General features: G+C 35.2%; 1 protein-coding gene across 14 annotated transcripts in view; it reads right to left on the bottom strand.

Moving 5' to 3' along the window:
- ZMYM4 (zinc finger MYM-type containing 4) overlaps positions 1-23,675 on the bottom strand; it is a 142,213-nt gene that overhangs the window by 14,810 nt on the left and 103,728 nt on the right. For 13 of the 14 annotated variants that reach the window (XM_057305389.1, XM_057305386.1, XM_048222020.2 and 10 more), the window contains 11 exons: positions 23,613-23,650; positions 22,557-22,701; positions 19,982-20,100; positions 19,148-19,316; positions 16,939-16,992; positions 16,141-16,320; positions 15,681-15,775; positions 9,854-10,025; positions 9,578-9,673; positions 7,372-7,523; positions 55-166 (listed from right to left, as the gene is read on the bottom strand). In XM_057305389.1, coding sequence (XP_057161372.1) covers positions 55-166; positions 7,372-7,523; positions 9,578-9,673; positions 9,854-10,025; positions 15,681-15,775; positions 16,141-16,320; positions 16,939-16,992; positions 19,148-19,316; positions 19,982-20,100; positions 22,557-22,701; positions 23,613-23,650 — 1,332 coding nt within the window. Of the gene's footprint in view, positions 1-54; positions 167-3,993; positions 4,049-7,371; positions 7,524-9,577; positions 9,674-9,853; positions 10,026-15,680; positions 15,776-16,140; positions 16,321-16,938; positions 16,993-19,147; positions 19,317-19,981; positions 20,101-22,556; positions 22,702-23,612; positions 23,651-23,675 lie in introns of those variants that run through there. The other variant, XM_044390552.3, reaches the window with a different exon arrangement.

Below are 23,675 nucleotides of genomic sequence, written 5' to 3'. Positions count from 1 at the left end.
CAATTTAGGAAGGCATATCATGAAAAGAATCAAAATAAATGATAAACATCCTACCATTAGGAAGTATTGTAGGTTCCCATATTTTCAAGAGTTTGGTAAGTTCAATCATAAATCTGGAATAGGGCTCAGTAAAAATGTTATCTATTCTACCATTTTCAAACAGGTACTACAAGAGAAAAAATGGAAACATGTTGATACAAAGAAAACACGAGTTATTTTTTTAAAGATTATTTTAAGGAATAAAGTTTACCCTTAATTTTTACCCTCATTTTAAGGATACATCTTAAAATATCAGGATTCAAGCTATAAGGTCCTTTTCATATGAACTGTCAATACCTCAAGCACCGAGCTTACAAGGGAAAATTTTCTATTTCCTTTTTAAAACATGGATGATACAGAATAATTATAATAAATAAGTACCTTTTACTCAGTTCGTGAAACTGATATACTAAAAATTGGTTCTAATTTGTATTTTCCAAATAATTTTTCAAATTCACAGGATCTAAATGCAAATGTGCTCTCAGATGGTTTTGGGTTTTTTTGCCTAGTTACAAGATCACTTCCTGAAATAATACAGTTAGCTAGTGTCAGGTGACCTGAGGATACCCAAGTTTTAAGCCATAGCTCTCAACTCTCTGCCCCACAACCCAGCCTTCAAAAAGTTCGAGTCTAATTACAGGATGTAAAACTATGCTAATTATAACCATCAAGAATCGTGTCACAGAATGGGAAATAAGAAACAGCCTGGGTAAAGTACTGCTAAAAAACATCTTGAGGGTACAGGGCAGGTAGATGAAATCACTCAGGGAAATAAAATGAGCATTTACAGAATAACACAAGGTATAATTACATGCCAAAAATCTTTTGCTATTTTTAAGATTTGGTATTTTTATTTATTTATCTACGGCTATTCTGGTTTTCTGCTTTTCTATCCAATGTGTGACTTGGAGAAAAATTTTATTTCTAGTTACATTTGTTCTGGCTAATAAAAGTTATATGACACTTCAACCTGCATTTTTATAGGCCTCTTCAAAGGCAATTCATGACACTGCCAGATTACAGTTTTACTGTTGAAAAGTATTCACCTTTTCCTTCTTTTAATAAAGTTATTTTCACAACCTAAAAATATTATATCCTCATTATGGAAAAAAGTGGAAGAATGACATACTCTAACGCACTATGCATCAGAAATACAAAGTTGAGTTTTATACCTTTACTCAAGTACATATAAAATACATGTTTTAGAAATCACTTTCCCCCTTAGTCCAGGAACAAGACAAAACTGCCTGTTCTTGCTACTTCCATTTAACACTGTACTTGAAGTCCTAGCCAGAGTAACCAAGCAGGGAAAACAAATAAAAGGCATTCAAATACGAAAGGTCCTAAGGAGTAAAACTACCTCCATTTAAAAATGACATGAGCCTATACATAGAAAATTCTAAAGAATCCACACACAAACAAAATTGTTATTAGAGTTAATAAATGAATTCAGCAAAGTTACAGGATACAAACAACACAAAAATCACTTGCAAAGAACAATCCAAAAAGGAAATTAGGAAAACAATTCAATTTACAATTGTATCAGAAAGAATACTTAAGAATAAATTGAACCAAGGAGGTGCATGACTTATACAGTTAAAACTACAATCAATCAATAAATGCTAAGAAATTAAAGAATACTAAAGCATCTCATATTAATGGATCTGAAGAGAATACTGTTAAAATAGCAATACTGCCCAAAGGAATCTAGAGATTCAGTGCAATCCTATCAAAATTTCAATAGCTTTCTTTCTTTCTTTCTTTTTTCTCCCCGAAAGGGAAAAGCCAATCCTCAAATTCATATGGAATTGCAAGGAACCCTGAATTACCAACTGAATCTTGAAGAATCACACTTCCGTATTTCAAAATTTAGTACAAAGCAACACTGTAATCAAAATAGTGTGTACTGCCATATGAATAACCACACAGATAAATGTATGAGCACTGAAAGTCCAAAATAAACACATGTCAAATAAACACACGTCAAATGATTTTCAACAAGGATGTCAAGACCATTCAATGGAGAAAAAACAGTCTCTTCAACAAATGGTGGTGGGAGTTCCCTAACTCACATGTATCCCTACCTTATATGAGATAAAAAAATGAATTCAAAATGGATCAATGACCTAAACGTAAGAACTAAAACCATAAAACTCTTAAGACATAGGAGTGAATCTTCATGAACCTGAATTTGACAATGGATTCTTAGATACAACACCAAAAGCACATGCAACAGGAAAAATAAACTACACATCAAAATTCAGAACTTTTGTGCATCAAAGTATACTAACAAGAGAGTGAAAAGAAAACCCAGAGACTAAGAAAAAATATTTGCAAATCATGTATCTGATAAAGAGTTTAATATCCAGAATATATAAAGAAATTCTACAACTCAACAACAAAAAGACGAACGACTCAATTTAGAAATGGAGCAAAGGACTTAAATATTCAAAGAGGATAAACAAATGGCCAACAAGTACATGAAAAAATGCTCAATGACATTTAATCGTTAGAGAAATGAAAATTAAAACTCCAATGAGGTATCACCTCATATTCATTAGACGACTATTAAGAAAAAAGGAAATTAACAAATGTTGGCAAGGCTATGGAGATAAACAGAACCCTCATACACTGTTGCTGGGGACGTAAAATGGTGCAGCCACTGTGGAAAATGGTTTGATGTTTCTCAACAAGCTAATCATAGAGTTACCATACGACCCTGTGATTCCACTTGCAGGCGTAAGACCCAAAAGAATTGAAAACAGGCGCTCAAACAAAATCCTGTACATGAACGCTCACAGTTCACAGTATCATTTACTTTTCATGATAGTCAGAAGGTACAAACCACTCAAATGTCCATGAACAGAGGAGTGGACAAAATGTGGTATATCCAAGAATTAAATAATTCAGACCTAAAAGGAATGAAGTACTGATTCATGCTACAAAATAGGTGAACCACTGTGTGTTGAAGGAGGCCAGACACAAAAAGCCACATAAAAATTACATAATTACACTTATATGAAATATCCAGAATAGGCAAATCCATACAGATAGAAAGCAGATTTACTGTTGCCAGGAACTAAACGGAGGAGGTAATAAGGAGTGGCTACTTAATGGGGATGAGATTTCCATTTAGGGTATTAAAGTTCTAAAGCGACATAGCGATGATGATTGTACAACATCCTGAATGTAGTTAATGCCACTGAATTGTAAACTTTAAAATGGTAAGTTTTATGGTATGTGTATCTTATCACAGTGTAAATATTGCCTACACTACTTCAAAAATGTATGTCTCTAAGAGTTTTCCATGTAAATATCTATAAGAGCAATTCATTACTTTTTAACTACTATATAGTATTCAATAGTACAGACATATGATAGATGATTGAGCCACCACTGTTTTGATGAACACATAGATGGTTTCCAATTTTTGCTGTTAAAACCAATGTTACAACGAAAATACCAGTACATGTCTTTCTATGTACATGTGCATGCATTTCTTTGGGGAAAAATACTAACCAATGGATTTACTAGACTGAAGAATCTACATGCATTTGAAGTTTTTTTTTTTTTTTTAGATTTTTAAGTAATTTCTGCACTCAACATAGCACTTGAACTCACAACCCCAAGAGTTGCACACTCCACTGACTGAACCAGCCAGGCACCCCCATGTGCATTTAAAGTTTTCAGTCACATCAACTTGCCCTTTGAAAAGACCTCCACACAGAAAAATGTACACATATCTTCACTAATACTTGGTATTATCAAACTTCTCAATCTTTCAATCAGCCTAATGGCTGACATTTTTCCTTGGTTATAGTTGAGCACCTTTCACATTAGAGAGGCGGTCCACCACAGTGATCTTAAGAACAGAATCTGAAAATAACCATCTGGATTCACATCCTGGCCCTGCCAATTACTACCTTGGGGACTTCAGGCAAGATTTTAACTCACTGTGCCTCAGCAGAAAATGGTGATGATCACAGTCCTTACACATCAGAGGGGCACACTAACAAATAAATGAGTTAATATATGAAATAAGCTTATATTAATACATAGCATACACAGTAAATGACTGTTAGGCATTCCTGGTACATTTTGCCTGTTAACTTTCTGTTGATTTTCTTTGTTACCTGTCTATTTGTTTCTTTTGTCAATTATCCCCTTCTTGGCTAATGTTAACAGTGGTGGTCCAGGTACTGATATTACAGTTTAGTTTATGTCTTTACATGTTTATGTATTTTCAAAATTCCTTACAATAAGCATAATTATTTTTATAACCAGAAAAAAAAAAGAAAAGAGGAAGCACATCTGAGATGTCAACATAAGTAACCTTTTAAAATTCTTTACAGTTAAGGAAAAGTTACTTTTTGTCAAAATTGATAAAAGGCTCATAATATTTACTTTCTAAAACAATCGGCTGACAATTAACTTATAGCCTCTTTCTAAAAGTATTGTTATATACTCATTTATTAGTATAAACAACATGAAAAATATACTAGAAAAAATTTTCATAAGTTTATGATTCGTCTCACAAATTAGAGTATATTTTATAGGTAGCAGAGTGTTTGGTATGTAAAGCAGTCAAATGTTTTTGACTGAAATCACAGCAATGACGTTTTGATTATAGGAATCACTACCACAATTCTTGACATCTGCACTGATAAAATTAGAAAATGTTCTTTAGATCCATAATATCATAAACTCTAAAAGTACAGGAAGTGTGTTTAGAATCTTTACAATTTTTACCTAACCAAAATGCACGCGTGGCAATAAATTCTGGTTGAAAGAATCTATAAAAGTCCTCTCATAGTTGATTTTAAAAATATCTTCCACAATCAAGAAAATGAATCAAAATATAATGGGAACAATAATTAAAAAACTAAAGTACTCTTCTGACTGGGGAAAACGAATGCTGCTTGCATAAGTAGATAAGTAGGTACCACTGCAAATGTCACTCATCAGAAATATACTTGTATCATGTACAAAACCGAATTTCAGATGTATTAAAAATAATCTTAAAAAAACGAATATTTTAGAAAGAAATTTATGAGAATCTAAACACTTAAGTAGGAAGACCATCCTAAACAACACAGAAAAACCAGGAATTTTAAAGGGAAATAAATGCATATTATTAAACTATATAAAAAGGAAAAATTTTTGACTGGGAAATACATAGACAAAGACTGGAAGACAAAAATATACTGGAAAAGTTTATTTCAAGCATTTACATCAGAGCTCCTATCCCCAATGTAAAAGAGATCCTACAGATAGAAAGGAAAAAGCCAAACGACGAACAGCATAAAAAGACAATCTACTTGATAAAAATTGGAAAATACAAATTGGAGCCATCAGATGCCCCTTTTTTAAGCCATCAGACCATCAGAATAATAAACATTAAAAAGAGGAGAATTCAATAAATGGGCACTCACAACACTGCTGGTAAAGCTGTAAGTTAACCAGTCTGGAAAGTAAAATGAAGATATCTCAAAATTAGAGAAATCTATATATGGGGGTGCCTGGGTGGACCAGCTGGTTAAGCGTCTGCCTTCAGCTCGGGTCAGGAGTCAAGGGTCCTGGTCTAGATAGAGCCCCACGACCTCTGGCTTCCTGCTCAGCAGGGAGTCTGCTTCTCCTTCTCCCTCTGCCCTCCCCCACCCATGTTCTGTCTCTCTCTTAAATAAATAAATAAAATCTTTTAAAAAAGTCTGTATATGCTTTAACCTAAAAATAAAAGCACCAGTTCATCAGGCATTCAAATAAAATATTTACTAAAGCACTGTTTTTAAGAATAAGGCGGGAGTAACCTGAATAAAGAAGAAAGGCTAAATAATTGGTATATTCATACTCTGCAATATTACACAGCTTTCGTTTATAAAGGATGGAATTTGATCTATATTCACCTGAAGGGATACACAGATTGAGAAAAGTAAGCTGCAGAAAAATGTGTATGGTATCAGCCCCACTTTCCTAAAAACTAAGCAAAACAACAATATACATCTAAAACACCTCTACACAGGGCGCGGAAGGACAGACGCTGCAACACTGTTTATCTCAGAGACTGGGGATGAGGGAGAGAAAATGGTCCTTATATGCCTTCAACTTACTGTTTTAACAGTTACACTGAGCACATACTACTTTTATAATTAAAAAACAAAACTTTAGGAATAAATGCCTAAAGAAAAGAACACCCTCCCAACCATACAAATGGAAAAAAATCTGGCAAATACAGAAAAGAAAAATCAACAACATCCAGAGCACTACTACCCGAGATGATAACCACTATCTACATATTTTGGTGCATTTCATTTTACTACATATTTATAGGACTGGTTTTTAAATCACTACATGTTAAAATACACGGAGGCACATATAATTCATACTCTCATTTTGTTTACTTAATGCTTTTTAGTATTACTATTTTTACACGTTACTGGAAGTTACTTTGTAAATAATTTTTTTTGGCTACGTAATATACAACTTTATAAATATACTGTAATTTACTTAAACATACATTCTGGTGGGCATTGAAGTTACTTCCAATTTTGTGCAAACGATGTCTGAACTTCACAGTATTAGTTGCGTCAGACTCCCAAAAAGTGAATTACTGGCAGAAGAGTATGAACATTCAAAAATACTCCTGAAACACGTGCTCAAAACTGCTATCTACAAAGTGTGTACTAATTAACACCAGCTATGAAGGCAAATCCCCTTCACAGAATTCATACCAACAATAAGTGTTATAATTCTTTTTGCTAATGTGATAGACATATAATGGTATGTCATTTTATTTTTTTTTTTTAAGATTTTATTTCTTTATTTGACAGAGAGCACACGAGCTGGGTGAGGGAGAAAGGAGACTCCCTGCTGAGCAGGGAACCCAACATTGGGCTCAATCCCAGGACCCTGGAATCATGACCTGAGCTGAAGGCAGATGCTTACCTGACTGAGCCACTCAGGTGCCCCATGTCTGTTATATTAATATGGATTTAAAAAATTTTAAATGAGACTACATGATTTACATAAGTACATACATATATATACAAGGTCTCCTATGTCACTTTTTGTGAATTTGCTATTTTTGGCTCTTTTGTCCATGTAACAAAAAAATGCACCACCCTCAATTTCTGTTATTCTACTAAAAGTCTCATTTTGGCTTACAGAAGGCTATATGACCAAGACTTTTAAATCAGGGGCAATGGTTCATTAAGAACGGAGTATAAAAGCAATACCAAACAACCGTATACACTATAATTTTTCAGCTTGAATCACAAGATCTATCAGAATTACTAAAAATGCAGTACATTTGAGAACAATTACTGAATTTGATACCTGCTGAATTCCAAGGCACAAGTATAAGATACTGTCTGGATCATATTTTTCACCATTTGGTCTCCGCACCTCTTGGATAAACTGGCATAAACCCAAACTCAACTCAGCAAAAGTGCAGGACAGAATATCTTCCTTCAGCTTGATAGAACGGACTGTGGAAAGGTAGAAAACATCTGAAATATTGACTTATAAGAAACACAGTAACATTACTCTATTCACTGAAAAACAACACTGCTGTGGGTTCAGGCATTGCAGTGTACACTGGCGAATACATGGATTAGAGATAAATCCCGATCTCAAGGCTTTTTCAGTTCAAGAAATAAAAACAATGAAGTGTACCATGTGTAACAGGTGATATGACAGGAGTTTAATTTAAGAAGGATTCTAGGAAAGCAAATGAGGAGCATCTATCAGACAGGGAAGGGTCAGGGGAGATTCTGGAGGATGTGACACAAATGCCGGACCTTGAGAGGTGAAGAATTAAACAAATGAATAAAGAATTGCAATCTAAGGGTATAAAAATATTTCCCAAAGCATATTCCACAAAATACTAGTAATATGAGAGCTGGAGAAAACTGGGTTTCTAAGATCTGACAAATTTAGAAAACAGCAGCATACTGTATCTGTGTCTAAAGAATTCACAATGATATATAAAAGGTTTATTAAAGGTTCCAGAATATCTGCATAAAAATGCTGTTTAACTTTTTCTAATTCAGATTTATTTGAATAAAGAACACTTCAAGTAACATATAACATATTCATGCCCTTAGAAATGCTGGAATACAGAAAAATGAAAAGGTTGAGGGGACTCAGATGTACAGGACAAAATCAAGAAGAGTAGATGGGGGCCGATCGCAGTAAATCTCACTTAGCATATTAAGGCTTTGAAGACAACGAAGAACTGAATTAATTTTACCAGGAGAGTGACCCAATTTGATTTGTAGAGATCCTACAATTTGATATGTGGAGAAACTACTCCAGGAGAGATCCTACTTCAATTCAGATTAGAATGGAAGCACTCTTTCCAGTCAAAGCTCCTCTGCATTTAGACAAAGTTGCATGTTTTCAAAGATACATTCGAGTTTCCCTGATTTGGTTTTACAAAAGGTAAATGGTGGTTCAGAAGGGCAAGGACCATGTCCGACCTGTTTACCGGAGTACCTAACCAACATGCATGGTACATACCTGGTGCATAAACTCAGTACTTTTTTGGATGAATGAATAGCAGAAATGAGTAGGCATCCCCTGTGGCTTTTGCATTTAGGCCTGGTAGTGTAATATAATATTACCTCTCCATTCTCCCCACCCCCTTCCTTCTTTAAAACAAAGAGTGCTGTAGCTCAAACTGGGAGTTAAAGGGCCTAATAAACCTCCAAACAGAAGTATATTTTATCACTCAGCAGAGATTACACTTGATATGCAGGAACTCACTGAGTCAGTCACAGACCACAGCAGCCACTAACTGCTCCAATAAGGAGAGTGACATGTATCCATAAGCCATCAGGGTAGACTGAGGTGAAGCCAGGAGTGCATGCAATTACCTGGTTGTTAGAAAGAAGGTATAGTTGCAAAGAGGCAAAATATCTAGTGACAAGGACATACTCATCCATTCCTGCCCTATCTCATTCCACAAAGATTATAGTAAGGATCTTACATAAAACACAGATAATAAAAAAGGAATAAAAAATTGAAAACAAAAGTTTAGAATAGGAACTTCAAAACCAGTGGGGGAGAAAAAGTTAAAGTAGGCTCTAAAATTAAACACTGCTGCTCTATGTGAATTGTTTATTGGGTCCCAAATTTCCTGGTATCCAGTCTCACAGAGCTTATTATTAGGAAAAATTCCTACAGAAGAGGCAACGCTTTTCCAGGTGTTTTTCTCAACACCACCACCAACAGCAGAAGTGTCACACTGGGTTCCATGTGGGTTACTTTACAGATACAGGGCTCAAGAATACAGATTTGAGTCACCTGCGTAACGTCAGAGAAAGAACACAAATCCTCATGTTTGCATAACAAATTCATGCCCACACAACCTTACGTTTATAATAAGCTCTTTATAATTGAGAGCAGGATATTAATTTCTTTTACCATAAAACTCCAAATTTTAAATAATCTTAAATATTCCCATTTACAAATTTAAAATCGGCAATAATATTCAAAGTGATTCGGAGAATTCGGACTACAAAGAAAGAAATGACTTTACCTCTACAACCTGGCTCTGAGGATTCTTGAGAGACTGCATGGTCTTGAGCACTTCCTAAAGAGTCAGAACATGGGCTAGATGCAGTATGTTCAATACCTGACAAGGAAGGGAAAAGAAATAAGAAGTTTAAATAAAAATGGGGGGGAAATTTAACACCAAAACCAAAGTTTTATGCAATTTTTGACCTAGTAAGTATCCCTTTTGTGTAGATTGATGACTTGAACTATATACTCCCAAACCCCTCAATCAAGACACAAATTCATGCTGTGTATTTACCGCCACATTTCAGATCCCCCTGCTCTTCCTTGGCATTTTTCCACTGAACCCAGTTCTTCCAGGCATTTACCCCGTACATGTATTTCAGTGTCATCCCAGACACTGAACACCCCTGAAAGGCTCCTTGAATAAGACTCCTGGGCTCCACAGCCACTATAGACTTCTTCCGTCCCTGTAAAAATTCCAAAAATTCACAGAATATAAAGTTTAGTTCTGAATCTTTAAGAAGCATAGTTCTCCAAGAAAGAAGGGAATAAATTTACAGAATATACAATTTATTATTAGATCCTAAAGATTCAGAGTTCGTAAAAGCTAGAAAGAGTTTTAGAAGTTAATCCAATCCACATGAGGAAAGAAAAAAAAGAGAGTTGAAATGCAGACCTCTAATAATTACTAACATTTGAATACTCACTATGTTCCAGATACTGAACCCACCCAATGAAGTAAGAATAACAGTTATTACCACTCAGGTCTATTTCATGGAACACATGAGCAGATCCATTCTGGGATACAAAACAAGCCCCCATAAAATTCTCTAACTATAATCAAATTAAACTAGAAACCAATAATGAAAGGATGTTAAGAAAATCCTCAAAAATTGGAAATTAAACAATACATTTATAAATACCCATGGTCAAAGAAGAAACCACAAATGCAATTAGAAAATTTTTTGAACTTCAGTGAAAATGAAAACATCAATTTTTTTCCCCACAGTGCTGAAGCTTACAATGACATTTATAGTACTAAAATGCTTCTATGAAAAATAAGTAAAAGTCTAAAATCAAGAATTACCTTAAGAAACTAGAAAAAAGTAGACACATTAAAACCCAAAGTAAGAAGGGTGCTTGGGTGGCTCAGTCAGTTAAGCATCCGACTCTTGACTTCAGCTCAGGTCATGATCTCAGGGTCATAAGATCAAGCCCCACACCCAGTGTGGATTGCCTGCTTGGGATTCTCTCTCTCCCTCTCCCTATGCCTGTCCCCCACCTGTCTCCCCCCTACCAAAAGAATAAATGAAATAAAATAAAACCCAAAGTAGGGAAAATTAAAGAAATAATAAAAATAAGAACAAAAGTCAATGAAAAAAGGATAGAGAAAAATTAATAAAATTAAAAGTCTGGTTCTTTTAAAAGATAAAAAAATCAATACAGTTTTTGCTAGAATGATCAGGGAAAAAAGCGAGAAAACATAAAATAACAGTACCTGATGCTAGAGACATTAAAAGGAGAGTTAAGAGAATGCTGTCATGCCAATAAACTTCACAAAGCAGATGAAATAAACAAATTTCTTGAAAGACATGAACTAACAAAGCTTGCTCTAGAAGAGATAACCTAAACAGCCATAAACATTTAATTCATAGTTTAAAACTTACCTACAAAACCCCTGCAGACCCACCAGTTAAATTATATTGTATTTTAGAAAAGAGAAAAGGAGGAAGTATTAATTCACTGTACAATGTTACCATTATCCTGAGAACAAGGCCAGACAGTCATCACAAGAAGACTACAGATCAATTGCTCTCTTCAACGGAGACATTTATAAAACCTTAACAAAATATTAGCAAACTGAATCCAGCAATAGATTAAAGAATAAATACATCAGAAGAAAGTAAGGTTCATCCCATGAATGCAAAGTTAGTTTAGCATTTTAAGAATTCATGTATGTCATCATTTTAACAGACTCAGAAAGGAAAAACCAGATGAGCATCTCTATAGATGGAAGAGAGCCACCTGACAAATGCAACACAAATCATGATAAAAAATTTCAGCAAATTAAAAATAGAAGAGAACTTCCTGCCTGATAGGGGCCATCCACAAGAAACCTACAAGTAACATCATAGTTAATACTACAAGACTGAACACTTCCCCTAAGACTGAGAATAGGCACGAAGATTTGCTCTCATCACTAACATTCGACATTGTACCGAAGCCAGTACAATGCATAAAAAAATCCTAGCTGGGGGCACCTAGGTGGCACAGCGGTTAAACGTCTGCCTTCGGCTCAGGGCGTGATCCCGGTGTTGTGGGATCGAGCCCCACATCAGGCTCCTCCGCTATGAGCCTGCTTCTTCCTCTCCCACTCCCCCTGCTTGTGTTCCCTGTCTCGCTGGCTGTCTCTATCTCTGTCGAATGAATAAATAAATAAAATCTTAAAAAAAAAAAAAATCCTAGCTAGTGCAATACGTTAAAAAGAAAAGAAAAGAATAAAGAAAGTGCATTAATATTGGAAAGGAAAAAGTAAAATAATCTTTATTCATAAATAACAGGATTGTCTAGGTAGAAAATCCTAGACTTTGGTTGAGCAAAATCACAGTACATAAAATCAATATAGAAAAAAAAATCTCGGGGCACCTGGGTGGCTCAGTTGGTTAAGCATCCAACTCTTTATTTCGGCTCAGGTCAAGATCTCAGGGTCATGAGATCAAGCCCCGCACCGGGCAACACTCTCAGCAGGGTATCTGCTTGAGATTCTCTCCCTCTCCCTCTGCCCTTCCCCTGGCTCGTGCTCTCTCAACTCTCTCTCTAAAATAAATAAAATCTTTAAAAAAAAGAAAAAAAGAAAAAAAGAAAAAGAAATATGTTAACTGGAATTTAAAACTTGAAACAAAAAATATACATATAAAGAAAAAAGATAAAAAATTTAAAAATCTGTACTTTTATATGACAATGAGGGACACTAGAAAACGAAATTAGAACTACTACTACTTAAAACAGGATCAAAATAAATTTTAAATACTTATTAGATAAATTTAACAAAGTATGAGACTTGAACAATATAAAACACTGCTGAGAGAAATTAAAGATGATCTACATAAAGGAGAAAAATATCATCTTCATAGACTGGACAGCTCAAAATTGCTGAGATATCAGTTCTCTACAAATTGATCTATGGATTCAGAACAGCCCCAAAGTTCTAGCAGGCTTTTTGTAAAAACTGACAAGTTGATTCTAAAATTTATATGGATATGCAAATGACAATTTTTGAAAAAGAACAACGTTGGAAGACTTACTCCTGATTTCAAGATTCATTGTAAAGCTACAATAATCAAGACATTTGGTACTGTATTAAAATAGACATAAAATAGACATTAAAATAGATACATTAAAATAGACATAGTTCTCTATTCAAAGGAACAGAACAGAATTTCAGAAATAGACCGACACATATATAGTCAGCAGATTTTAACAAAAGTGCAACGTAAGGGCGCCTGGGTGGCTCAGTTAAGCACCTGACTCTTGATTTCAGCTCAGATCATTGTCTCGGGGTCCTGGGATCAAGCTCCACGTCAGGCTCTGCACTCAGCACAGAGTCTGCTTGGGATTCTCTCCCTTTCCCTTTCCCTCTTCCTCTGCCTCTCCCCCTGTGCTCTCTCTCTCTCAAATAAATAAATGATTTTTTAAAAAAGTACAAAGTAATTCAATGGGGGAAAGGACAGTGTTTTCCAAGATGGTACTAAACAACTGGACATCACAAACAAAAAGAAGAAACCTTGACGCTTTCCTCAACTCATACATAAAAATGATCTTGGAATGAATCACATGACACATAAAAGCTAAAGTATAAAACTAGAAGAAAACATAAGAGAATATCTTAGTTCCCACAGGTTAAGCAAAGACTTTTACATGGGATACTAAAACGCATGAATCATAAAAGAATAAAAAAATGATAAAAGTGGCCTTTCTCACAAAGTTCTGTTCTTCACCATTAAGAAAATAAAAAAGAAGTCACAGAATAGGAGCAAAAGTCATGTTTGAGAAAAGAAGTATGTCCATAATAAAGAACACGTACAACTCAGTAAATGACAAACAACCCAATAAAAAAAATGTGCAATAGTTCTGAACAGACACTTTACAAAAGAAGATACAAGAATGACAAATATGCACATGAAAAGACGTCCAACATCATCAGTCATTAGGAAAATATAAACCAAAGCCACAATGAGATACCCCTACACATTTGCTAGAATGGTTAAAAATAAAAACTGACAATACCAAGTATCAGCAAAGTCATGGAGCAGATTGGAACTCACACATTCTTGATGGGAATTCAAAAAGGTCCATCTACTATTTTGGAAAACAGTTTGATAAGCTTTCTTACAAAGTTAAAAACACGTATACTATAAGACCTAACAATCCCACTTCTGCATATTTTTCCTCAAATGAAACTATATGTTCACACAGAGATTCATATCTAGCAGGTTGATAGCAGCTGTATTTGAAATAGCCCAAACCTGGAAATAACCCAGATGTCCATCAACTGTTAAATTCTGGTTTGTCCACACAATGAAATGCTACTCAGAAATGAAAAGGCATGACTGGCCTACTGATACATGAAACAACATGGATGAATCTCCAAAACATTATGCTAAGTGAAAGAAGCCAAACAGGGAAGACTGCGAATTACATAATTCTACTTTTACGAAGTTTTAAAAAAGGCAAAGCAGTACCATTTGCATCTATCTGCAAAGCTGATTAGTGGTTATCAGGAGCTAGATAACACTGACTGCAAAAGGTCATGAGGGAGCTTTCGGGACAGTGGAAGTGCTATGGTTGTGGTGGTAATTACATACTGAATATATCTGTTGAAGCTCATCAAATTTTACACTTAAAATTTATGAATTTTTGGGGCGCCTGGGTGGCACAGCGGTTAAGCGTCTGCCTTCGGCTCAGGGCGTGATCCTAGCGTTATGGGATCGAGCCCCACATCAGGCTCTTCCGCTATGAGCCTGCTTCTTCCTCTCCCACTTCCCCTGCTTGTGTTCCCTCTCTCGCTGGCTGTCTCTCTCTCTGTCGAATAAATAAATAAAATCTTAAAAAAAAAAAAATCTATGAATTTTTGGGTGCAATTATAACTCAACAGAGATAATTTTTTTAAAATAAGGCTATATTCTTTTAGTTTTAGTATGGGAAATTCCTGTCAATATGAAAAACAGTCCATGTGAATTTCACTATTATACTACATTAAATAAAATAATAAACCTCGTTGTTATAATGTTAAAAAAAGAAGTTAAATTTAGAGACTTAAAAAAAAGTGTACAATGAGGATCATAAAAAGCTTTTAAAAGTAAAACAGAACAAAACACGTTCGATTATAAAAACAAAAGAAAAAGACCATGCTAAAAGAAATATAAAGGAAAAGGTAACAGTCTTTTTTTTAACAACAGCTGTCTGTCATTTATTGTTTATTATTTTGAATTCATCAGGTATAATACAAATACATTTACAAAATTTTATAAACTCATAAAAATGTTGTGATTACGTGGCACATACACAGGTGGTGTGTCATATGCTATTCTGGAGGGGCCGAAATGCTGCCCTTTCTTGTGTCTGTATTGCTGAAGTGTGGGCCGTGAGTCAGTACATGCTCCTAGCTCATCGGTCCCCAGTAAGTCCTGGATGACTTACTGTAACACAAGTGAGTAACAAAACAGAGTAACAAACCATCCACCAGTAAACTGTAAATTTTCCTGGTTACCCTTCTATCAGCTGGAAAAGGCTTATAATGATGATCCAGATGATGACAATCCCAATGCACACTGAGCAGCTACATAATAACCACACACTAAGCACTTGCCACATGCTGTGCTAGAAGACTGACCTCAGTACTTCTATTACCAAAACATCGAGGTTTACACATCCCTTTAAAATATTCAAAAGATATGGTTCTTCTTGATTATAAGAAACAGAAATAAAGGCACAAAAGTACAAGTCTGCATAAAACATTGTACGGAATTCTGTGACCCTGCCTGTTAAAGAGCTTCGTAAACATCAAGAACTAATAAACACCGAAGGAAAGAAAATGCTAGAAAAATTAAGCTACTGCTTACTCTTCGTCTAGGCTGAGGGAAGCCATCTCTGTGCCGTCGTCTTGTTCGGGAACGTGCCTGGATTCCCTGTCCTTTATTCAGTGGGTCAAAGGATTCTATAACAATCAGCAGAAAGCATAATTTGAGGTAAATAACTCACAGATTTATATAAAGACAGACTGGGGGAGGAAACATCAGGTAATCATCACTAATATTAATTATTTTGTTCATGATAAAATAACTTACTTATATTCTTAAGAGAAACAAAGGATATAGCACTGAAAAACTTCATTAAAAATCAAGGAAACCTCCTACATGGTTACTATGGGAAAGGTTAAAAATAAATTAACCACTTATTATTTAACCTTCAAAGGTAGGGACCATTCGTGCCGTAGATTATCACCCAGTATATCTGCTTCATAATGTCAATTCAGAGTTATACCAATCTTCTAAAATCGAGAGTATTTTATGTTGCACAAACCGGATGGAAAATCTGCTTCTAGATCCTGTTCAGTTTCCCCTTTTGAGAGCTGCTTCAAGTCTGAATCAGCCTCTTGCACAGCATTTGACTTTAAGGCATAATGATTCAACTCTTCCTCCCAGCTATGCGGAGTAGATACTGCCTCTGATTCAAGGTCACCACTGTATGTACTTCCTTGGTCTGAAACATACAGAAAACAAACGCTCAAAATAAGACAGAGTCTCTAAGTGCTGAGAAACCTTCCTGAACCCGGAATAACAAAACCAAGATATGATTGCTGATTTAACCAGGTACACTGAAGAACGAAAACTTCTTCAACAGCCTCATAAAACCGGCTTCATATTCTTGGTATACACTTTAAAGCATTATCTCAATTAATCCTTAAAACCACTATCTGAGGTACCTTTTATTATTCTCATTACATATTAGCATACATAAACGCCTGATGGCCCCTACAAATAGCTAAAGTTGCAAATATTAAATCCAAGGATACAAATACTTTATGGGTTTATATTACTACCTGAGGATAGTATTTTTCTTTTTCTTTCTTTTTTTTTTTTTTTTAAGATTTTATATATTTATGAGAGACAGAGAGAAAGAATGTGAGTGGGGGAGGCAGGGAGGGACAGGGGAAGAGGAAGAAGCAGACTCCCTGCTGAGCAGGAACCCTGACACCAGCTCCATCCCAGGACCCTGGGATCATGACCTGAGCTGAAGGCAGATGCTTAACCAACTGAGCCACCCAGGCTACCCGAGGACAGTATTTCTCAGATCTGAAATATATGTAGAATTACAAACCTTTTTCAAAAATCTTGGTGTCTAGAAAGAGTTCCTGTTCAGAAGTTTGGGATCCTAAGGGAAAAAAAAAGTATGTATTTAACAACTTACATGTATACACAAAGCAAATTGCATCTGAAATTAAATGACCGCATTATAGAAATGAATCACACTAAGGAATGTTAAGAAAATAGTCTTCATATGCAGAAAGAATGATTCATTAATAAAACTAGGCATTATGGTAAATGAAGTTAAACAAATTATGACTGATAACGGTAGTTACACTTCCAGGTAGCAGTATGAGAGAAGTCAGGTCAAGAGAGACCTTTATTTTAGATTTTACACTCCTGCGCTTTCTGAAATTTTTTTTTAACCATGAAACACAGGCACACGCAAATTTATTTACAAATTGACAAATATGCCTTGAATTGCTTTTTCCTCCCAAAATATAATATGCCTTACCACTGCACTGAAAAGACAATAGACTTAGAATATAAATTACATGCAGTCAGCACATGGAACTCAACAGAGCACAGTTCTACCAATTAACTACTTAAAAAATAAAAAGCTTAAGGGCTCAAAGTAAAAGAGAAAAATGCTTTTTAAAACCCAGGAAAATTGCTTCTTTTCTCTGCAATCAAACATAAATTAGCCAGTTCCCTTTAGATGGCATTCATTTCTCTCTCCTTTATGTTTCTAAACCACTTGATTTTACTTACACTATGGTGATTACAACTATCTGTCTTGAAGGTTAGTTTTGAAAGTTTTTTCATTCTGACTCAATCTTTAAGTTAAGGCAAAGTTACAATGTTTGTACAGAGGAAGCACCTGAAAAATGTTAACTATTAATATGAATGGAGATGCCAACTTAAAATGAGGTTTATTATTAGGAATTGCTTGAACTTCTAAACTAAATACCAGAAATCAGAAGATCAAGCACAGGGGGCAATATTCTAAGACATTAAGTTCCATATACAAATGGTGAGAATTATGAGATTATATACTAGGGAGCAAAATGAGACCAGAAACAGTGGGATAATAACAAATAAGCTTTTTATGCATCTCTCAGAAGATACATGATTTTAAAACTTAATGGCAACACAAGAAGAAAGCTGACACTTTTTTCACATGCTACAGTGTTCTGAAAATCATCTAGCATTTATTATGCAAAATCTAAATGAGGTGGCTAGCTTTGTAAAAACCATCACTGAAAAAAAGGAAATGTCTATTAGGAAAAAATAATCTCCTGGCTCCTTACTGATACAGGGAAAGGCCTTTGTGTATTTCAACTATCCAAACACCATTTTCTCTATCTTTTCTTCTACTCCCAAATCAAGGAGGTACTAATTAAGGCTAGAAACCTTTCTGGATAGGTACTGCAACTTCTGGTCAATGCCCTTTGCTTTGGAGTCAGACAGACTGAATCTGACCTCTGGTTCCATCACTTCCTGATTGCTTAACCAGAGCAAGTATGATACTCTATTTTCCAAATGATGAGTTTAAAGTAAACAGTATCCACCCCACACGGTTGTTGTAAAGGTAAAATGAGGTGATACACATAGTGCATTTAGGACATGTCCAGGGTATGGTAAGCACGTAACTACTGTTCTTATCAATATTCTACTCTCATAGCATGGGATTTATCTATAGGTAATTTTCAGCCAAACAGTTTTCCAACCTAAGGCTCTATTTACCTTCTATCAACATGCTGGTTAATATACAACAGGAATTCTTAAATAGGGATCATGCTTTGAATATAGGAATAAAGCTGGAATATAATCATGAAAATGGATTTACAGATTATTTTTCTGGAATGATTAAGAACTAAAAAGAGAATATTAATACATAGTTTTATAAAAGGGATAGAACTTTCAGAGGTATCAAGTTTAACATCCATACACTTGATATTTAAACACAAAGCAAGCTTTTAGAAACACCTTGACTATCCAATACTTAAAATTACTTGAGTTATGCAAATATTTTTAAGTGTATTTTCTTCTTTTTAAAGATTTTATTTATTTATTTGACAGAGATAGAGACAGCCAGCGAGAGAGGGAACACAAGCAGGGAGAGTGGGAGAGGAAGAAGCAGGCTCCCAGCAGAGGAGCCTGATGTGGGGCTCGATCCCATAACACCGGGATCACGCCCTGAGCCGAAGGCAGACGCTTAACGACTGAGCCACCCAGGCGCCCCTAAGCGTGTTTTTTTCTTTCTTTAAAATTATACCAACCTCCCTGGGATAGAGTCTTCTCTTTCTCTTCATCTTCTGCAATCATTTCCGCCATCTCAAGGAGATCGGCTTCAAATGGATGTGAAGGAAGCTTCTCCTTAATGTCCTCAATACTCTCGGTGACTTTATCTTCATTATCCATTGATGGAATAAGCATAGGGACAGGCATCTGAAAGACCAAGGACAGTCTGTGGGGACTATGTCTGTCATCAAAACTATTATTTGTGAGATGATTTAAGTACTGAAATAATGAACAAATTCATGTATTTCTATTACTAACAAAACAGTCTTACTAGTTTTTTTTTGACTACAGCTATCTGAATCAAAATTCAGTTAAGTGCTTTGCTGGATAGTCAACAAAACATGTCTCTGAATCATCTAAAAGAATAATTAACACATTTTTGTTTCTGATTATATTCTTGCTTAACATTTTCAGTTTCACACAACTATTTTCCTTAAGAATTCACCCAGGAAAAATATATTTCCAATAAAAAAATGAATACATTTCTGAGAAAAAGAATAATTAAATCTCACCCTTGCTAGAATCTAGAATTTTAACACATACACACAGTTTCTGATCTTCTTCTACTTGAGTGGTCTTATTGTGTATGAAACATTATAAACAGGCTACATCACAGCATTCTCTGAGAAGGCAGGTATAAACAGAAGCAGTTCTTTATATACTCCATATTAAAAAATACAGTAACATGATAATAACCAACCATAGTCAGGAATATTTTACCAACAAGTGAAGAGTTTGTTTTATGGTGCTCTAACATTTTAGTTGAGGAAAATGCGCACTACATCAGCCTTAATCTCTAAATGATTACTCACTGGAACTGGAATTCCAAATGGGACTGGTGCATACTGAGTATAAAGATGAAGAGGTATGGGCACAAACACTGGTACGGGAACTGGCACCACAATGATCTGGGGCTGACTTGGAGAGTCTTCTAATGAGGAAAAAAAAAATCACAAAAAACAAAGAGGCTTAGAAACATTTTAATATCAAAAAACTTTTAAAGCAACAAAGATTTATAGTTCAAAAGAATTATAATTAAAAAAATTTTTTTAAAGCACGCAGACTTGGAGCGCCTGGGTCTCAGTTGATTAAGCATCTGTCTTCAGCTCAGGTCACAATCCCAGGGTATTGGGATCGAATCCCATATCAGGCTCCCTGTTCAGTGGGGAGTCTGCTTTTCCCTCTCCCTCTGCCTCTCCCCCCAGCTTGTGCTCTCTCTCTCTCTCAAATGAACAAATATAATCTTTAAAAAATAAAATAAAAAATAAAAAAATAAGGTACACAGACTTATAGTTCAAAAGAAGTATAATCTTTGACACTCTGAGTCCACAGAAGGAGAAATAACTGAAGTAGTAAAGAAAGGTTTGAAGACAGTAGTGATTAAAAGTGGGCAACACAACAATGAAAGGATATGAGGATATAGTGAATGAAGGATATAATCTGGATTAATGAATAGAAAGAACTGTAACAGTAATCTTAGAAGAGGGCTATAGAAGGGGCGCCTGGGTGGCTCAGTCATTAAGCATCTGCCTTTGGCTCAGGGCGTGATCCCAGAGTCCTGGGATCGAGCCCCACATCAGGCTCCTCCGCTGGGAGCCTGCTTCTTCCTCTCCCACTCCCCTCTGCCTGTGTTTCCTCTCTTGCTGGCTGCCTCTCTCTCTGTCACATAAATAAATAAAATCTTTAAAAAGAAGAGGGCTATAGAAAACTGATAACATGAATAAGAACAGAATGTTAAGAAGGAGATTAAATAGGAAGAAGGGCCACTTTTGTGAGGCTATAATGAACTTCTAAAAACCATTTCTAGTAGATAGCGTGGAGCTACTACAGATCAGTTAGCACAGCGTAATATGATGAAAATGTCATTTAGAAAGTTTAATTTCAGGTGCCTGGGTAGCTCAAGTCAGTTGAGCATCCAATCCAACTCTTGGTTTCGGCTCAGGTCATGATCTCAGGGTCATGAGATGGAGCCCCACGTTGGGCTCCGTGGTATCATGGAATCTGCTTGAGGATTCTCTCTCTCCCTCTCCCTCCCCTCACTAGTGCACACACACACGCACACACTCTCTCTCTCAAAAAATAAATAAAATCTTTTTTTAAAAAAGTTTAATTTGGAGGCCCTCTTAGCATGGAATAAAAAGTATATCAAGTGTTAAAGTAGGCAGCAACTGCAATGTGTAGAGCTAAGCTGATGAGGACCTGGACTAGGGTGGTTATGATACCTACAAAAAAGAATGAATATATACAAGCAGATATTCTAAGGTACTAAAAGATGAAACGGAACTTAGAAACCTAAATATGAGTAGGGAAAAAGTGAGAAGGATGGAGAAGTCATTTGATTATTTAATAGGTATCCTACACAGTCCTTTCTATGTGCCGGAAAAATACCCTAGAAGATTATAAAACCATTAACATAAGAGAAAGTTGATCTAGTGACAAGAAATGAAAAGCTGACAAGCTGAGTAGGGTCAGAGGTGGGAAATAAGCTGGGATCAATTTTACCATGGTCCAGTGGACATTTAAAAAAAAAATTACCTACAGATAGGGGGTTGGGCAAAGTGGGTGAAGGGGAGGAGGAGATACAGGCCTCCAGTTATGTAATGAGTAAGTCACAGGAACAATGAGCAGAGCATAAATAATACAGTCAGTGATACTGTAATAGCAATGTGATGGGACAGATGGTAGCTTTACTTGTGGTGAACTTAGCATAATATACCAGCCTGTCCAATCACTAAGTGGTACACCTGAAACTAATGTAACACTGTGTGTCAACTCTACTCAAAAAACCCCAAAAAAACCCAAAAAACCCCCTCAAAAAAAACCCCAACCAAATCACCTGATCAGAGATATGTGATAACCACGCTACAAAATACTAAGTAGGTCATTATTAATACAATACAGATATAGGCCAAAGTCATCTATAGCATTATTTATCAATGTGGACCATGGGAGCCTGAAGAAATGCAAATCCTCAGACCCCACTAAATTACAATGTACTTAATAAAATGCCCAAGTAATTCAAATGCATATTAATGTTTGAAAGCACTGACCTATAGGATAACCTCCCAGATCTAGGAATCTAGGATTACTTTCTGGTTTAAATCTAGACTTATTCCATAAAATTACACTGTCATTAATAACAAAAGAAAATGAAGTATTCACAGTATGGTATTATAAATTAAAACCTTCTCTTTGCCATAATTTCTTAATTCTCAGAGGGTGAAAATAACTAACTCACAGGAAGTTGTGAGAACAAAACTGGGCAATGTATATAAGCAACCAAACACATAACCCAGGAAATAGTAGGCACTCAATTAATGTAAGCAGCTCCCACATTCCTTTCTCCCTAAAAAAAAAAATTAAAGGAAGAAAGCGTGAGGAACATACCTGTCTGGCATTCTTTGTTTTGGGTATGTGGTTTGCAAGAGGTGGCTTTAGTCTGTGTGATGGGTTTGCACAATAAAGCTTTGTTCTTCAAAAGTCTTGGGGGCTGGGAAGGTGGCAGTTTTAGGGCATCTGTTTGTGTACTTGCCTAGTAAAACAAAAATAAAAAAACCAATGAGGTTTTCAAAAGCTTATCATTAATTACAAGAAATATTATAATTTCAAAAGAAATACTATATTGGAATTACATGGAAGACAGAGAACTTACTAAATATGTAAGAAATACAATATTCCTGAAATAGCAATAGTAATAAAATAGTCTGATAACTATATATTGACTCTGAATGTATCTAATTAACAGTTCTATTTACCAAGAAAAATGCTATTTCTATTGTAAGAAACTGTTGGCCAATAACAGTGTTGGCTATGTTTACAATGAGAACTGTTACTTCCTGAGTTGAGTCTTAGAAGACTTTATTTCAAGATAACCAGAAATAATAGAATCACTTATGATCACTTAAGTAAATTGAAAAAAAAAAAGTTATGAAAGTTATCTCAGAGACCAGAAAATACTTAGAAATGCCACTGTTCTAATCTAAGTTTTTCTCATATTTATTTTCTTCTTCTTCTTCTAAGAGAGAAAAAAATATTGAGTGAAAAAACAAGAATGCTTATTTAAGGATAATCTGCACTGAGTGGAAAACAAACTCTATTTTATAAATATTTCATTTACAATCTGAGTACATTAGAAACACCCCAAATACCTTCTATGCCTAAATTCTATAAAATTTAATTCTCTAAAACTAAACTATAAAAAACTAAACCAAACAAAAACAGCCTTCAGTAACTACACAGATAGCAAGCATTCAAAGATATCCAAGTACATAAAAGGCCTAATTAAATAACCAGAATATCTTTGTTCTCAAAGATTAAATGAGCTTATAAAATTTATTTTATATAAAAAAGAATAAAGCAGGAAAAATTAGCACAGACATACTGATATGGATAAAATTGGAAAATAAATACAGTGGCAATACCAGTTAGAAGAATAAAACTTACATCGCCAATGATTTTTGCTGTTACTGTTGGAACTGCACCTGATATAAATAAAAATAAATATTT

Source organism: Ursus arctos, unplaced genomic scaffold (assembly GCF_023065955.2).
Source record: "Ursus arctos isolate Adak ecotype North America unplaced genomic scaffold, UrsArc2.0 scaffold_32, whole genome shotgun sequence".
In the NCBI taxonomy this organism is placed as follows: domain Eukaryota; kingdom Metazoa; phylum Chordata; class Mammalia; order Carnivora; family Ursidae; genus Ursus; species Ursus arctos.
Note: the sequence above shows the minus strand (reverse complement) of the source record. Positions and strands in the feature narration are given on the sequence as shown.